A 14,186-nucleotide genomic window follows, 5' to 3' on the forward strand; every position below is an offset into this window, starting at 1 on the left:
CGCGTCAATATCTTTGATAATATATATGGTTCATAATATAATGATTTTTGGACCATCGAATTTGTAATTGATCGCATATTAATTTTCAAGTTACAAACTGAAAAATTCGTTTTTGTCAACGTCACTAAAAAACACCGAGACACACCAATTGCCTCCTGCTCAAGCTAGGGCTTTTAGAAACGAACTTTTAAAGTGGTCATCAAGGCCGTATATGGTGGGGGGGTGTTAGGGGTTCAACCCCCTCCGAAATATTTTACAACTAATAAATTTAATTTATAACATTGTATATAATATAAATTTACTTTAAAATAATTATTATGCATTAACATAGTAAAATGTGATTTTTTTTTAAATGAGTGTTTTTTTAATTACTTAAAATGAAAATATTATTTGATTTACAAATCTTCCCCTCCCCCCAAAAATTTGTTCTAGCTACGGCCCTGGTGGTCATACACGAGACGTTTTTCCGGAAGATATGTCCGGAAACAGGTCACTGCTTAAATTGAAAATGTGTGATTAATAAAGCCAGTAGGTTTAGCTAGAAATCTCACCTCCGAAAAACTCGCAGTCGCTTAATTTTTAGTTTTGCTGATTATGTACTAAATTTTATTTTGTATTTAGGTGAATTTGGAGACAAATTTGAAAGAAAAATAGTCCGAAACAATTGACGGTTGAATTATTTATCAATGCAATCATTAAAACCCTTTAAGTCCTACCACTCTCAGATCATATTAAGTCTAATAAGATATTTTAGGTAGTCACAGTTATTTATAGTATATTAAATATTTAATCGAAAAACAGCATACTCATTTAACAAAGGATTACATGAATAACAAGTTCTAGTTCTATTACATCATGTACTTTGGACTCGGTGATTGCACAGTTAGATGTTGTTGTACAGGACAGTGATATCTAAGAATATTAATAATATCAGTATTTTATTATGTGGGTAATCTATCTTTATTCTTAAATGTTTGTATTAACTTATAATTTAATAGTTTAACTCATAAATAATTAAATCAAAATAACAAAAACAACAAAAACAACAAAAATTATATTTTTAGTTATTATTAAATCAAAGAAAAGTAATATTTTCCAAGATTTTTCAAATACTCATTTAAAATCGAAAAATTACATTGGCAAGTATTAAAGTGCGTTTTAATCTTGTTTTTACATATTAACAAAAAAAAAAAAAAAACAGTACATTGCATAAAATACATGACAAAAATAAACTTAACATAATACAAATTAAAACTGATACAAAATAAATCACATATTATAGATTAGCTTTTCACTGAAATATTTTAATGGTTTTTTTTTTTTTTTTTTTGTTTTTAATTTACACCTACATAACATTACCACAATTTTAGTAAGTATATTTAGTATTATATCTCAATCAACTGTATACATTTATCATAACTATAAAATAATGTAAAATTCTTGTTTAAAGAATATAAACTGTTAAATTAAGTTTAAAAACAACAGCTAAAAAAAAATTTAAGTGAAGATTTATCACATACTGAACACAAACATGACACAAAATTTCATACTAATGTAAATCTATATTTTCAAAAATTTTAACATTCTTATTTTTAATGAGCATCTTTAAATTTACAAGAGCTTTTAGATCGGAAAAAACACTTTTGAGATAATTAATTTTTCAAAACTATAATAAAACTAAATAATCAACCTCAAGTACCAGGTTTTAAAACATACACTAATTATAAACAACTTTCATTAATACAAATATGGTTTTGGTAATATTTATTATAAAGCTGTTTATTAATATAAAGAAAACATTTTTAACATACCTTAAAAATAAATAATATTAAAAAATATAGTAGACATACAATCTGGTACAATAAAATAACTAATTTTGATGTTTGTTTTCAAATTACAATAAGAAAGTTCATTCTGTAATGTGTCGGAAGAAGCTTATTATGTTTATAAATACAACGCTAAGTGATTCAAACATAATTGCGAAGCCCAATTTAATGGAATTTAATTTAATTATAATATAAAATAGTTTTTTTATTCATTAATATTTAATAAAATGAGCAAACCCGTGTTTTTATCACATTTCTCTGAATAGGTAACTAGATTTTTCCATCAGAATCTATTAGTAACTTAACCCTTTTGAATTAAAAATATTTACTTAATAATAAAGTATAAATTACATAAACTAAATTAACATTTTAAAATGATTTATATGATTTAAGAGCAATAATACATTTAAAAAAATACAATACTAAAGCAGTGATCTTTAAATGTAAAATGATCACAGATAAATATTTGTTAATTATGAATTTAAACTTAAAATCTAAATAGCATAATAAGTAAAAGTGTTTATACCTTATACTGTAACACAGAATTAAAAAAAAATAATTCTGTGCTATTAAATTATAAATCACTAAAATTGTTTTTAATTGTATATTTATCAAATGTTGAATTAGTATTTATTATATAGCTCATATTAAGTTACGTTATTATTGTTATGATAAAATAAAATGTTTCTAATTCCCAAATATTATTTTAAGTAAGAAATATACTTATTTTATGTCATAATCTAACTAAACATTTAACTATGTTATGTTTTGATTTAAATTAAAAATGAATTATTTCAGAGAATTAACATTTTATTGTTATCAGGTTTGTTTCTCAATATAAATTAAGCTGAGTTAAATATTAAGTATCTTTTTTTTTTTTTTTTGTAACTAAATTGGGGAATATTAAATTGTAAAATTGACATTATAAAATCTTACTTTTAAAGCTGGAAAATAACTGATCAATTATTACTTATATTAAACAAATGTTATTTTAACATAAAAAAATATAGTTTTTATTTTATAATAATCCACTTACAACAGAGAAAATCACAGCATAAAGAATATAAAATGTGTCAAATTATACTTCATATAATCTTTATTCATTATTTTCAAAGTGCAAGTGAATAATATTGAATGATTTAAAATCTAAAATAACTGGGTAAAATTGTAAGACATGTTTAAACTCAATGTTATCACTTTTTTAAAATATATCCGTTTAATATTATAGAAACCATTAGTTTTTTTATTTTTAATAGCTGTATTTAAATATTTGTCAAAATTGTGTTAATTAAAAAATATATATATAAATATACATTTAATAATCCATTAAAAGTGTCAGACATCACTAAAATGCCTCATTCATATATTTTCAAAAAATAGTAATCAATAAAGCAACAAAAGAAACTATAAAGACATTTTTAACCTTTCCATAATTATCTCTTGCTACTAGTTAATAAAATGATCATCGTTGATCAAAAATTATTGAGCTTTTAAATTTAAAAAATATAACCATAAATATTTAAATACCATGAATGTACATTAAATTGAGTTTTTTTAAAAATATTTTTACAATTAAATATATAAATTTTTTTTTTGAGATTATTTTTGAACCAAATGTATAAAATATTATATCAACAATACAATTAATTTAATAGTAAGTTAACTCACTATATATTAAACAATACTGTAATAAAATGGTTCTACTCAATCAAATATTCATGCAGTTAATTTTTATACCTTTCTTAACAACAATTAACACATAATGATTAATAAGTAATGATAACCGAACATATTTACATGGTAATAAAAATATATGCTGCTCGAAAAAGGCAAAAAATATAATAAAAATAATAATAACAAATCAAAATTATTCCGACAAAACACGTAACAATTACATTTTAAAAGAATAAATCAAGTCATTAAAAATTTAAATATCAGTTAAACTGATAATATTGAACATACTTTCCGGGAAGTAGTAGGATTTTATAATTGACTGATAAATGTATAACCATTAATTAATAGTATTAAAATTAAAAACAACAGTTGCAATAATAACATTAATGACTCCTTTGGTGGTCAACTTAATCATAATAAGAGTTTAATGGCGATCATCTTTAATAATATCTTAACTTAACAACTTATATAAAGACTAGTTTAATGGTACTTGTTTTTTGGCAACTATAGCTCATCCAAGCCACCTCGCCGGGCACCTAATTTAGTTTTCTCCAGAACTTTATTTACAAATTCTGTAGTTTGCCCAGCTACCTTTAATCCTAAACAATAAAATATAAATATAAAACATAATTAATTAAGTACACTGATTTGAAATGGGATAAGTAAAGAATAAAGAAGTTGGTAATAATTAGATTATGATAATTTGAAGCATTTCCAGGAGTCAAAGATAAAATATATTTCAGTAGAAAAGTTTAAAATTACCCACTTATCAACTGAGCTTAGAAATTTTGATCATGTGTGAAAAAAACTATTAAACTACAGGCAACCAGAAATTGTTTGTTCTCATGTCTTCATACCTAGAAACCGGCATGCACACCTTTCAACAAAACTCATTGAACGCGATATGAGCTCTTCATTAAAAGACTAGCCACAGTGTACACACATCAGTTGCAGCATGGTAGGAAAATTGGACTGAGATATAGCAGATCTCAGTCTTTTGAGGGGAAGTTGCGTTTTATTGAGGACCACAATATAGTAGTCATATATTAAAAAATATGAAATAAATAAATTACTTACTGGTAGCATTTTTTGTAATTTTCTCACTGGCATTTGTCAATTCTTGAATTTCTTTAGAAAATGAGTCACTCGTTGTTCTAGCTACTAACATCTGTTTCACTTGAGCTATAGCATTTATCAAACGCCCTAAAAAAAATTAATTTAATTATAAACATAAATGATCTATCATCTTTAGGATTTTAAATTGACTGAATAGAAAAAATTACTGTGTTCAGTTTCTAATCCAAAAAGTTTTATTTTGTTCGCTTCATGTTGAGCTTTTTTCTTCAACCGGCATGCTCTATAAATATAAAATTATCACAATTTTAAAAACAAATATTAATCAAACCATATACAATCAGACAAAAAAATTTGTAATATTAAAAATCCAATGTAAAAACTTAAAAATATGTAAAATGAGTCTTAATTTAAGACCAGAATATAATATATCTAAATTTAGGTACTCAAGTTGTATATCATACAAAATAATGATGATATCTAAAGCAGTGCCACTACTATAGATTATTAATGTGATTATCAGTTTTAAGAATTAAGATTAAATTCATTTCTTAACAGAATTATTTTAAAATATAATAGCTTTTCATACCATACATGCATCATTAAAATTTAAGTCCATCATATACTGTGAAAAACTTATCAGACTGTGTTTATATGTAGTTAGTATGAATAAGCTATAAGGTTTAATTTAATAAAATAAAATAATACTTAAGTTATTTTTATATAATTTAAATAAAATATAAATTAAAAACTTATTTTTAACAGTAAATGTACCTGGATGCTAATTTGTTCTTTTCTTTACGTGTATTTGGTCTAACATTAAATGGCAATTCGCTAACTGGTGTCATTTCAGTTATACTTCTATTCAATTTATCCAATTCTCTGCCAATTGACTGTAATTTTTTAGGATTTGGTGTTAAATCATTACCATCTCCTTTTCTTGCTTTACCACTAGAACATTTTCATAATAATTAATATTTTATGTGATGCATAAAAAAAACTGTTACAATTTACCTATGTTTAATCCCTTGTATTGAGCAATTTGGACTAAATACTGGATCAGTAACCTCATTTAAACAATGTGGATCCTCTAGTTTACATTTTAAAACTAATCTTTGTCCTTTAGGACCCTTAGACTGAACATTGTACTGCCAAAAAAATCGATCCTTATGTGAAGATGATTTAGCAGATGTTCCACCACAATCACTGTCTCCTGAATCTATCAATTTAAAAATTATAAGGCAAAAATATTTTTCCTGTTGGTACCTATAAAAATGCATTTATTAAAATCTAACCATTATCAGATGAATAGTCTTCTTCTTGTTCTGTATCATCATCAGAATCATCAATAGCTTCATCCAAAGAAAAATCATAAGCTTCCGGACTCAAAACACCTCCTTAAATAAATTAAAATTGACATTTATTATTATTTTAAGATTAGTTTAGTTTATTCTAACCAACCAGTTGAAAGTGAAGAAGTAGATCCTGCTTCTACTAATGATCCAGTGGATAATAAATGCTGTCGTGGTTCTCTACGCTGCCATATTTGTTCAAGTCCAAGATGTGTAGGAGCTGATGACGAAAGATTTCCTCTTGATCTGCTAGCCAACATAAATCCTGATCCCGGAACACTAGTTCCAAATATAGGAGGAGATAAACACTTCTGTGATTTTGTTTCCTTCTTCAACAGTTCTTGTAGAGTTATTGAATTTGTTGGACCTGGAGAAAGTGATGAATGTGAACTGCAACTGTTTGGTGAAAGTTGAAAGCCAGACTTTGAAGAACTTGGTCGGTTAACAGGGCTAGTATTCACGACATGATCTATTAAGTATGAACTCATTAATGGGACTGCATCAGGTACTTCAGATTTTACTGAATCAGGTGGCAATAATAGATCATCAAAATTGAGGTCTTCTAATAAAGATTCACCACCATTGGCATTTAATTCAGCTAATGTGGGTCCGTGAAGCAAATCGGATTGATCCACCTGCATTAGTAAACCAATGATTAATACATTTTTATTCATATTTGAATTTAAAAATATTTATACATAATAGAGAAAATGAACATATCATCTTAAAATAAAATTTCAGGTCAATTAAAATTCAATTTTAAGCTTAAAATTAAACAAAGTTAAATAAAAGTTAACTGTAGAAAAACAGAGCCATAGACGCAGGGTTCAACGCTATTTTACAACTTTGAAAGTATATGAATATGTTTATTACATAATATGATTTATTTTAATAACATCTCCTCATATTAAATTCCTGTCTACAGCTCTGCGGAAAATACTTAAAAAAATCTTTGATTATGGTCAAATGGTAATAAAAACTTAACTGTTAAATATTAAATTAAGTTAAACATCAACCTTTAGGTAACTTGATAATGTTTTAAAGTAGGTATATAATATTTAAAGATGGATGAGCAGATAAAATTTCTAAAATAGGCATGTCCCACTACCACACAAATTTTCAAAAAACACATGGAAACAACCACACATACATTTTGATATTACTAATAGTGCATTACTGCAAGGTCTAAACATATTATTTTTTTAATTCTCAAATGTTACCAAAACTTCATTATAATAAGTCCAAATATTAATATCGGTTACACTTAAAAAATCATAATATGATATAATAGATGATTTTGTTCATGCAAAAATCTATATGTATATTTTATACAATTAAAAATGTATTGATGATAATGACAATTTATAATAATTTGAACAAAATTATATCAATTAACTTAGTTATAGGTATGTGTAGTAAAAATTTACACATGGGCTAAGAGTTTTACTGAATTAGTGTGGTAATGGAAAATGTTGTATATAAAATTAAAATACATTTTTAGATTATTGGTTAATTTCATCCATCTTAAATTATATTAGTTAGTAAAAAAGATATAAATAAATTAAACAAACATTAATAATCATGGAAAATTTTTATTGACGTTTTAAATATTTTTACTGATTTAATATAAAATTGTTTTAATATTTGTTTCTAATATTTAAATATTTACCTAGTTCTAATAAATATAGTTGGGCAGAGGTTGATGTAAGTAATAACACATTTTACTAAAAATCCCAGTTAGCAATGTGATATTTTGCACATACCATGATATAACTTCAATGTAAGGCACCAGATAAGAAGTCCTACTGTGTCATATTTGGACTTCATTAATTAGGTATGTATATTTAAATTGAATAGGTACCTTATTTTTGATAACAAATTTGGTCAACTATAAGTAAGTTATTATAAAAGAATCAACTTGGAGTGGTATAATCAAATTCATAAGTACACATGGGTACATTTTATCCTTCTTTATGAAACTTTTTTCTCTGTAAAACATATATCTGAATAATAGAATATATAATTTATATTTTTATAATTTCAATGAATATAATCATTCAAAAATATAAATAGTAAGTACATAATATGATAGGCATTTAGTGATCAACAGACATAGAAATAGAAAATATAATTAAAACAAAAAATGTTAGATAGTGTACTATAATAATTTAAGAAGGGTCTTGACACCCTATCATGGTCTGTAAAATAATATATGCCTGACTATAGTTGGTAGGTAATATAAGGTATACTAACCAATATCATCAAATTGCATACATGTTATTAACAGAGAACAATGAAATATCATGTTGGCCTAGAGTATAACACATATTTGATTTGTTATATCAACTAGGTAACTTTATCAGTAACAAACTATTCTATTATACAAAAAATTTTGCGTAACGACTACTATTATATAATCATAACCATAGTAAAGAATATTTTAAAGTAGGTACTAAATTAGTTAGTACATAGTTTGTACGACTAAACAGAATAATGATACTGTCCATTAACTGTGTGGACTGCGTTTAGAATTTTCCATTTTTTCAATATTCGCCATATTAATGTTTAGGTAAAATGTTTCATTAGTTATTATTAACTATATTAAAATAACCAAATAATCTATGGTGGAATAATTGAATCATATAAACTAGTTGATATACTGTAGTAGGCAACAGGTTAACCACACGACTAAACAGAATAAAAGGAAAGTACAATAGTATCTTTAGAAATTTTAGAAAATAACAAAATTCAACAATTCACAATTAATATCTTTTCCACTAATTTTGTATTCTTGATTAAGAAAATAAAAGCATTTGTTTACTTTGCACAATTACCAGAATAGGGAATAGAAACATAAAACCGTCGACGATTTTTCATAAGTTAATTTCTGCTATTATCATGTAAGTAAAAAAACATTTCATTTTTAATTAAATATAATCATATTTGAACAAAATCAAATTTTTGAATATTGTGAAGTGTTTTTCATGTAAAATATGGAAATAAAAATTGTTTTTCTCTTTCTAAACGAATAAAAATGTGATAGTTTTGTTGTATTTATTATTAAATTATTGTAAACAATTTAATAATATAAAAATTTGAGGTAAATACGCAATTTTTTTTATTTAATAGAATAATTAATTCTTTAATTAATATCACAAAATAAAATATATAATTTATTATATGCCAAAATAATATATAATTGTATTCTTTCAATATTGACAAGACTGGTTTGGCCTTATTTCACCTACCATGGTCAGGCATATTATACACTAAACACGGCAAATAATTTACAAGAATTCATCCAAACAAGTAGTAATAACTAAAGTTTGGATTTAAATGCATTTACATGTTTTCTTTGTTATTAACATAATAATTGTACAAAACTTCCCTATGCTACAAATAAGTTTCAGACGTATACCTTGCTTATAACAAATTATTATCAAGGCACTTTTGTTAAACATATTTCATCTATTTTTAGTAAATTAATAATAACCAATGACAAAAACCGAAAATTGCCTTTCAGTTAAGAAGAAAAATTAGTATTCTTAAATTTATTTTAAGGGAAATTACACAATGTGTAATCTGATTTAAAAATCCATCCAGATTGTCTCGTGAACACAACCGGTTGATTACACAAAGATCTCAATTTTATTAATTCAACAAAAGTCAACCCATTGAAAAAACATATTTTCAGAATAATAATGTTACTATATTACCAACAAAAAAATGTAATAATTTTTAGTGTTAAGGACAAGAATAGATATTTTAATTTTTAAAGCATTAAAATCCAAACCCTAATTAGGTTATAAGGTTATAACTAATAAAGCTAAACATGCCTATCTATATTCAAAAATAGCTCTCATATAAATTCAACAAATTAATAAGTTGAGTTATTTTATCTTAAGGTAAATAATTAATATACATCTCGGGTAAATTATTTGTGATATTAGTCAATTCAATTATTATTTGAATAAAGAGAAGAGAAAATAATCCTGGAAAAAATCACAAATATTGAATTACATAATGATATTAATTTTATTATTATATATTTTTGATTGTTCATTAACCTAATTAAAAGTGCATTAAACATTATATGAATTACACAGCACTAATTTAAAGATTTGTTCATAGATATTTATACAAAATTTTTTTGATACTTGTTGAATTGTTAAATTATTTTATATAAGTTATTTATCTATAATCTCACAAAATAAAGAATGAAAAAACAAATGGTGGCTAATTGCCAACAAAAATTTACCAATTTTAAAAAACTATTAAATAATATAAAGAGGCTTATTCATAACAACTTAAGATAAAAAAAAAATTTGGAACCATGTAGGTACCAGTATAAAAGATAATCAAAATATGTTTTTTAATTCTAAAGAAAATAATAAAGGGAAGATAAAATTTAAAAATAAACATAACACAAAGGTTTAAATGAAATAATAATAATTGTCTTACCTGAAAAATGTCTTCATCCATTTTGATGAAAGACATGTCATCAGATCTTCCTATCCACCCATGATCATTATTTGTGAAAAAATTTTGATCTGCATTATTGACTACCATAGGATCTTGAATAAGATCATTAGTTGTATCAAACAATTCAAATCCATAATCTTGTAATGAATTAAGATCTCCATTCTTCCTTATTGGTATAGGTACTCCTAATGATGAGCTTTCTGTAGGATAATCAGCTTTCAACACACGTTTAGTTTCCATTGTGCCAAAAAAGTTTGTATAATCTTTATTATTCATTTTTCCTTCTTTATAACGCAATACACAGAAGCAATATTTTTTTTTCTAAGAATGAAAAATGAAATCACTGACTTATTTAAGTGTTTAGGATTCTTTAAATTAATTGGTTTCTGAATTTTATCAATTTTTATTCGTCTGAAAAAAAGTATATCAAAACTAAAATCAATGAAAGTAAAAAATGAGGTACAACAAAATCTTATTATTTAAACAATAGTATTTTAGTATACTAAAATATCATAGGTAGATAAACAACTAGATAACTGTTTCCTTCTTATCATTGAAGCAGTCAGTCATTTACCATGAACTAAGGATAATATCTTAGTTCACACATATTTTGCCAAGTAGACAATGTTTACAAAACAATATTATCACACTATATACTACTATGTACGTTGTACATGAATAAATTAATAAATATAAACATTGCCTGCCGACTTAAACATTGGCAACAACTGTGGTATAAAGACAGGTATCTAGGTGTTGTATATATCTATTATATTTGTTAAGACCAATAGAATTTATGGGAGGTTAACCGCTAACACATAATTCATGAACAAACTTTTGAGCATTTTAGGTAAGCAATTACAAGATATTCCAGATTTCAAAATTAAATAAATATTTTTACCCTATGATATAGTGAACAATAATAATATGCTGAGGCATTCTTAAATAATATTTTATTCTATACATTTGATACCAAGCTAATTTAATTAGGTATTAATCTTTATCATAAAATAATCAGAAATAAATAATAAACAAGTCAAAAATATCAATCCTTAATATTTTCTATAGAATCTGCATAGAAATTAATATAACTGTCAATAGATAAATTAACAAGCCAAAATATAAAATTCTCTGTTTATTAAAATATACTAATAAGAGAATATACAATCTATAGAATAAAATATAAATTAAAATAAGTACCCTAAATACAATAGGCAACTAACTATTCAAAGTAGTTATAGTGAAAAAAATATTGAAATTTCCTTTTTAAGGTATACTTATTATTAATTTTGAGATAAAAAAATTTAAAACAGTTTAATGCAGGTTGTAGAACATTTCCTTCTATTTGGTAATTAATGAATAACAATCAAATTTGGTTGAATTCTAGCAACCTAATATTAAGTTATATAATAATCATATTCACTAATCATGGTGAACTGTTTTATAAATTATATAGTATCTACAAATACCAAATAAAAAATGTTAGTACCTAGGTAAAAAATAACATTTTTTTTTTCACGAGTTAAGACAGTTAAAATATTTGATATTTACATTATTATTATGAAAAGAAATGGGACAGCTAGAATTGATTTAAGTAACTAGAGTAGGTATATTACATAATATTATTTAGGAAATATATGAAATCACGAAATCAAAGAATGAAACGGTACCTAAATATTACACATTCCAGTAAAACAGGTATGGATCAGTTTATAAGTTTGAGCGCACACAACACTGTTGTCTAATACTTGTCTGTTGGTATTCGCGCATAGTGCATACCTCGCGGCGTAAAAATAAACAAATAATAATATATTATTATAGTCTAAAACACATTGTCGTTAACAATTGAACAGCTGTTTTTAATTTATTCACCGCCGTCCACAATAGACGTATGTGCAATAGCGCAATTCATCTATATGCCTACCCAGTACCCATACTAATCGGTAAAACACAAAAATTATTAATTAAATGTATAATAGCTGTCAGACAAAATGTCGTTGCGCGTTAAACTGTCGCCGTTGGGATAAATATGGTGTACGTACCAAATAACACCTCGGAGCCTGTACCTTCCTTGTAGGGTTCGGTTGGTCAACCGTTCGCGAAAAAATTTGCATATCGAGCACCGCGCAACAAGTCGAGCAGACGATAATTATCGCCTATCATCGCGAACGTTTCACACACGGGGTCTCGTGGACGTGCACTACCACCACTATCATGCAACCCATAGGTCGCGAGCGATTAATAAATTTTCGACAGCAGAGTCCGCCGAAAGAGTCGAAAGGCTATCCGATTTTAAGTTTAAACTAAACAAGGCACGCACGCACGCACGCACGCTCAACAACGCGGTCAACATGCACACGCGCACACGTAAAAATACCAATGCGGACGATGATAAAAAGTAGTTTATACAACTTACTAGCATGATACATAACGTATTATATATTATACTATATACTTATATTACAAATATATATGTATATATTATGAATATGTATGCACGTATACGCAAGCACGCGCCGCGCGCGCGCGTATTTACATGTTTTACATGGACGATATAGGCCACGCCACGGGCTCGCGGACGTTACGGGCGCGTGTGCGTGCGCGAGTCGGGGCTATTACGGGGTTATCAAGGACACGCGATTATGATAAGAGGCCACGAGGATGGATAATGATTGTTGCGGAACAATAATAATATTCTTTGTTTATATTTACCTTTTGTCGACTACAGGCAACGGACGACCACGTCCAGCAGCAGCGGGACCGCAACGGCGGCGTTGGCGGCGGCGCACGGCGCTCTGAGCGGTAGTGGGTCCTCTTTCGGCGACGGCGGTGACGATTCGACGCGATGACGACTACAGGCGGACGACAAAGAAACGCGCGCGGCCATGACTTTCGACGGCACGGCGCGACGATGGCGAGCAGGTGCTCCCCCGCGGAATTAATAATCGGTCTCCGAATTCGATGTCGAACGTCTCCCGGAGCCGAGTTTACAGGCACTGCGTATCAGGACGAAACTAAAACACGGAAAACGGCACACAGACACCGCGTGCCGACGATCGAAAATTAAAATAATATAATCAACGTTCGCGAGTATGCCAGCTGGCCACTTGTTGGGCACGAGTCTCAAATCGATGAAAACATTGAAAACCGTACGCGGCGACGACCACTGTAATACTGCATAATTGTGTATAAAACACCAATTTCTGAATCGATAATTAACCGAGGAAAACAAAACAAAAATATTACACTATCGTCAACAATATTATTTTTATTATTATTATTTGTACGGTATTCTGCGCGGGCACAAGATTACGACGATAATAATAATTGTTAGTGGCGTGTGCGAGAAACCCGTTGGTCCGTGTTTACATCGATAGTACACTGTTAGTAGCTTACTAGCACCGCATTGGCCGTGAGACGAAAGCAAAAATAATAATAATAATGATAATGTTAGGGCACTACAGATAAAATATACACGATTATGTATAGTGCTTTAATAATGTATGCCGTGTAGGGGGGAAAATGGTTTGAAAAAAATAATAATAAACAAACATCTTGTTGGTATTTTTCGGACAAATGAAATCAAAGGTCACGATATGACGAAAACGCGATCGATGGCGCTCGACTTGTTTACATACACGCCTAGCCAATAGCTAGCCATGTCTCGGCCCTCCCCTCTACTATTGGTGCGGAATGTTTTCGATTTTTTTAACTGATGACGGACAAACCACATGCACATGGTATGCCTTAACATTTTTATAATTTCTACTATTGCTTT

General features: G+C 27.2%; 1 protein-coding gene across 2 annotated transcripts; it reads right to left on the reverse strand.

Annotated features, from left to right (window-relative positions):
• Positions 1 to 749: 749 nt before the first annotated feature.
• Positions 750 to 13,984, reverse strand: REPTOR (repressed by TOR). 2 transcript variants are annotated; one of them, XM_089221063.1, is made up of 9 exons: positions 13,121 to 13,984; positions 10,388 to 10,819; positions 6,036 to 6,561; positions 5,870 to 5,971; positions 5,589 to 5,793; positions 5,349 to 5,525; positions 4,784 to 4,857; positions 4,578 to 4,703; positions 750 to 4,099 (listed from the first exon to the last, which is right to left on the reverse strand). In XM_089221063.1, the coding sequence occupies exons 2-9, from the start codon at positions 10,682 to 10,684 to the stop codon at positions 4,005 to 4,007; spliced, it is 1,602 nt and encodes a 533-aa protein (XP_089077189.1). In that variant the 5' UTR covers positions 10,685 to 10,819; positions 13,121 to 13,984; the 3' UTR covers positions 750 to 4,004. The 2 variants fall into 2 exon arrangements, with proteins under 2 accessions (XP_089077189.1, XP_089077190.1); XM_089221064.1 differs by lacking the exon at positions 13,121 to 13,984 and adding an exon at positions 12,451 to 12,857.
• Between the last annotated feature and the right edge of the window lie 202 nt (positions 13,985 to 14,186).

Source organism: Diuraphis noxia, unplaced genomic scaffold (genome assembly GCF_037042655.1).
Source record: "Diuraphis noxia isolate RWA-SAM2 unplaced genomic scaffold, SU_Dnox_SAM2 contig0002, whole genome shotgun sequence".
Lineage (NCBI taxonomy): Eukaryota > Metazoa > Arthropoda > Insecta > Hemiptera > Aphididae > Diuraphis > Diuraphis noxia.

Bases quoted from the DNA above. Each gene is read 5' to 3' on its own strand.
- REPTOR (XM_089221063.1), bottom strand. From the start codon at position 10,684: ATGAATAATAAAGATTATACAAACTTTTTTGGCACAATGGAAACTAAA. The intron at 5,526-5,588 runs GTAAATTGTAAC...AAAATGTTCTAG, and splicing joins ATACAAGGGATTAAACATAG to TGGTAAAGCAAGAAAAGGAG. The intron at 4,100-4,577 runs GTAAGTAATTTA...TTTATTGTTTAG, and splicing joins AATTACAAAAAATGCTACCA to GATTAAAGGTAGCTGGGCAA.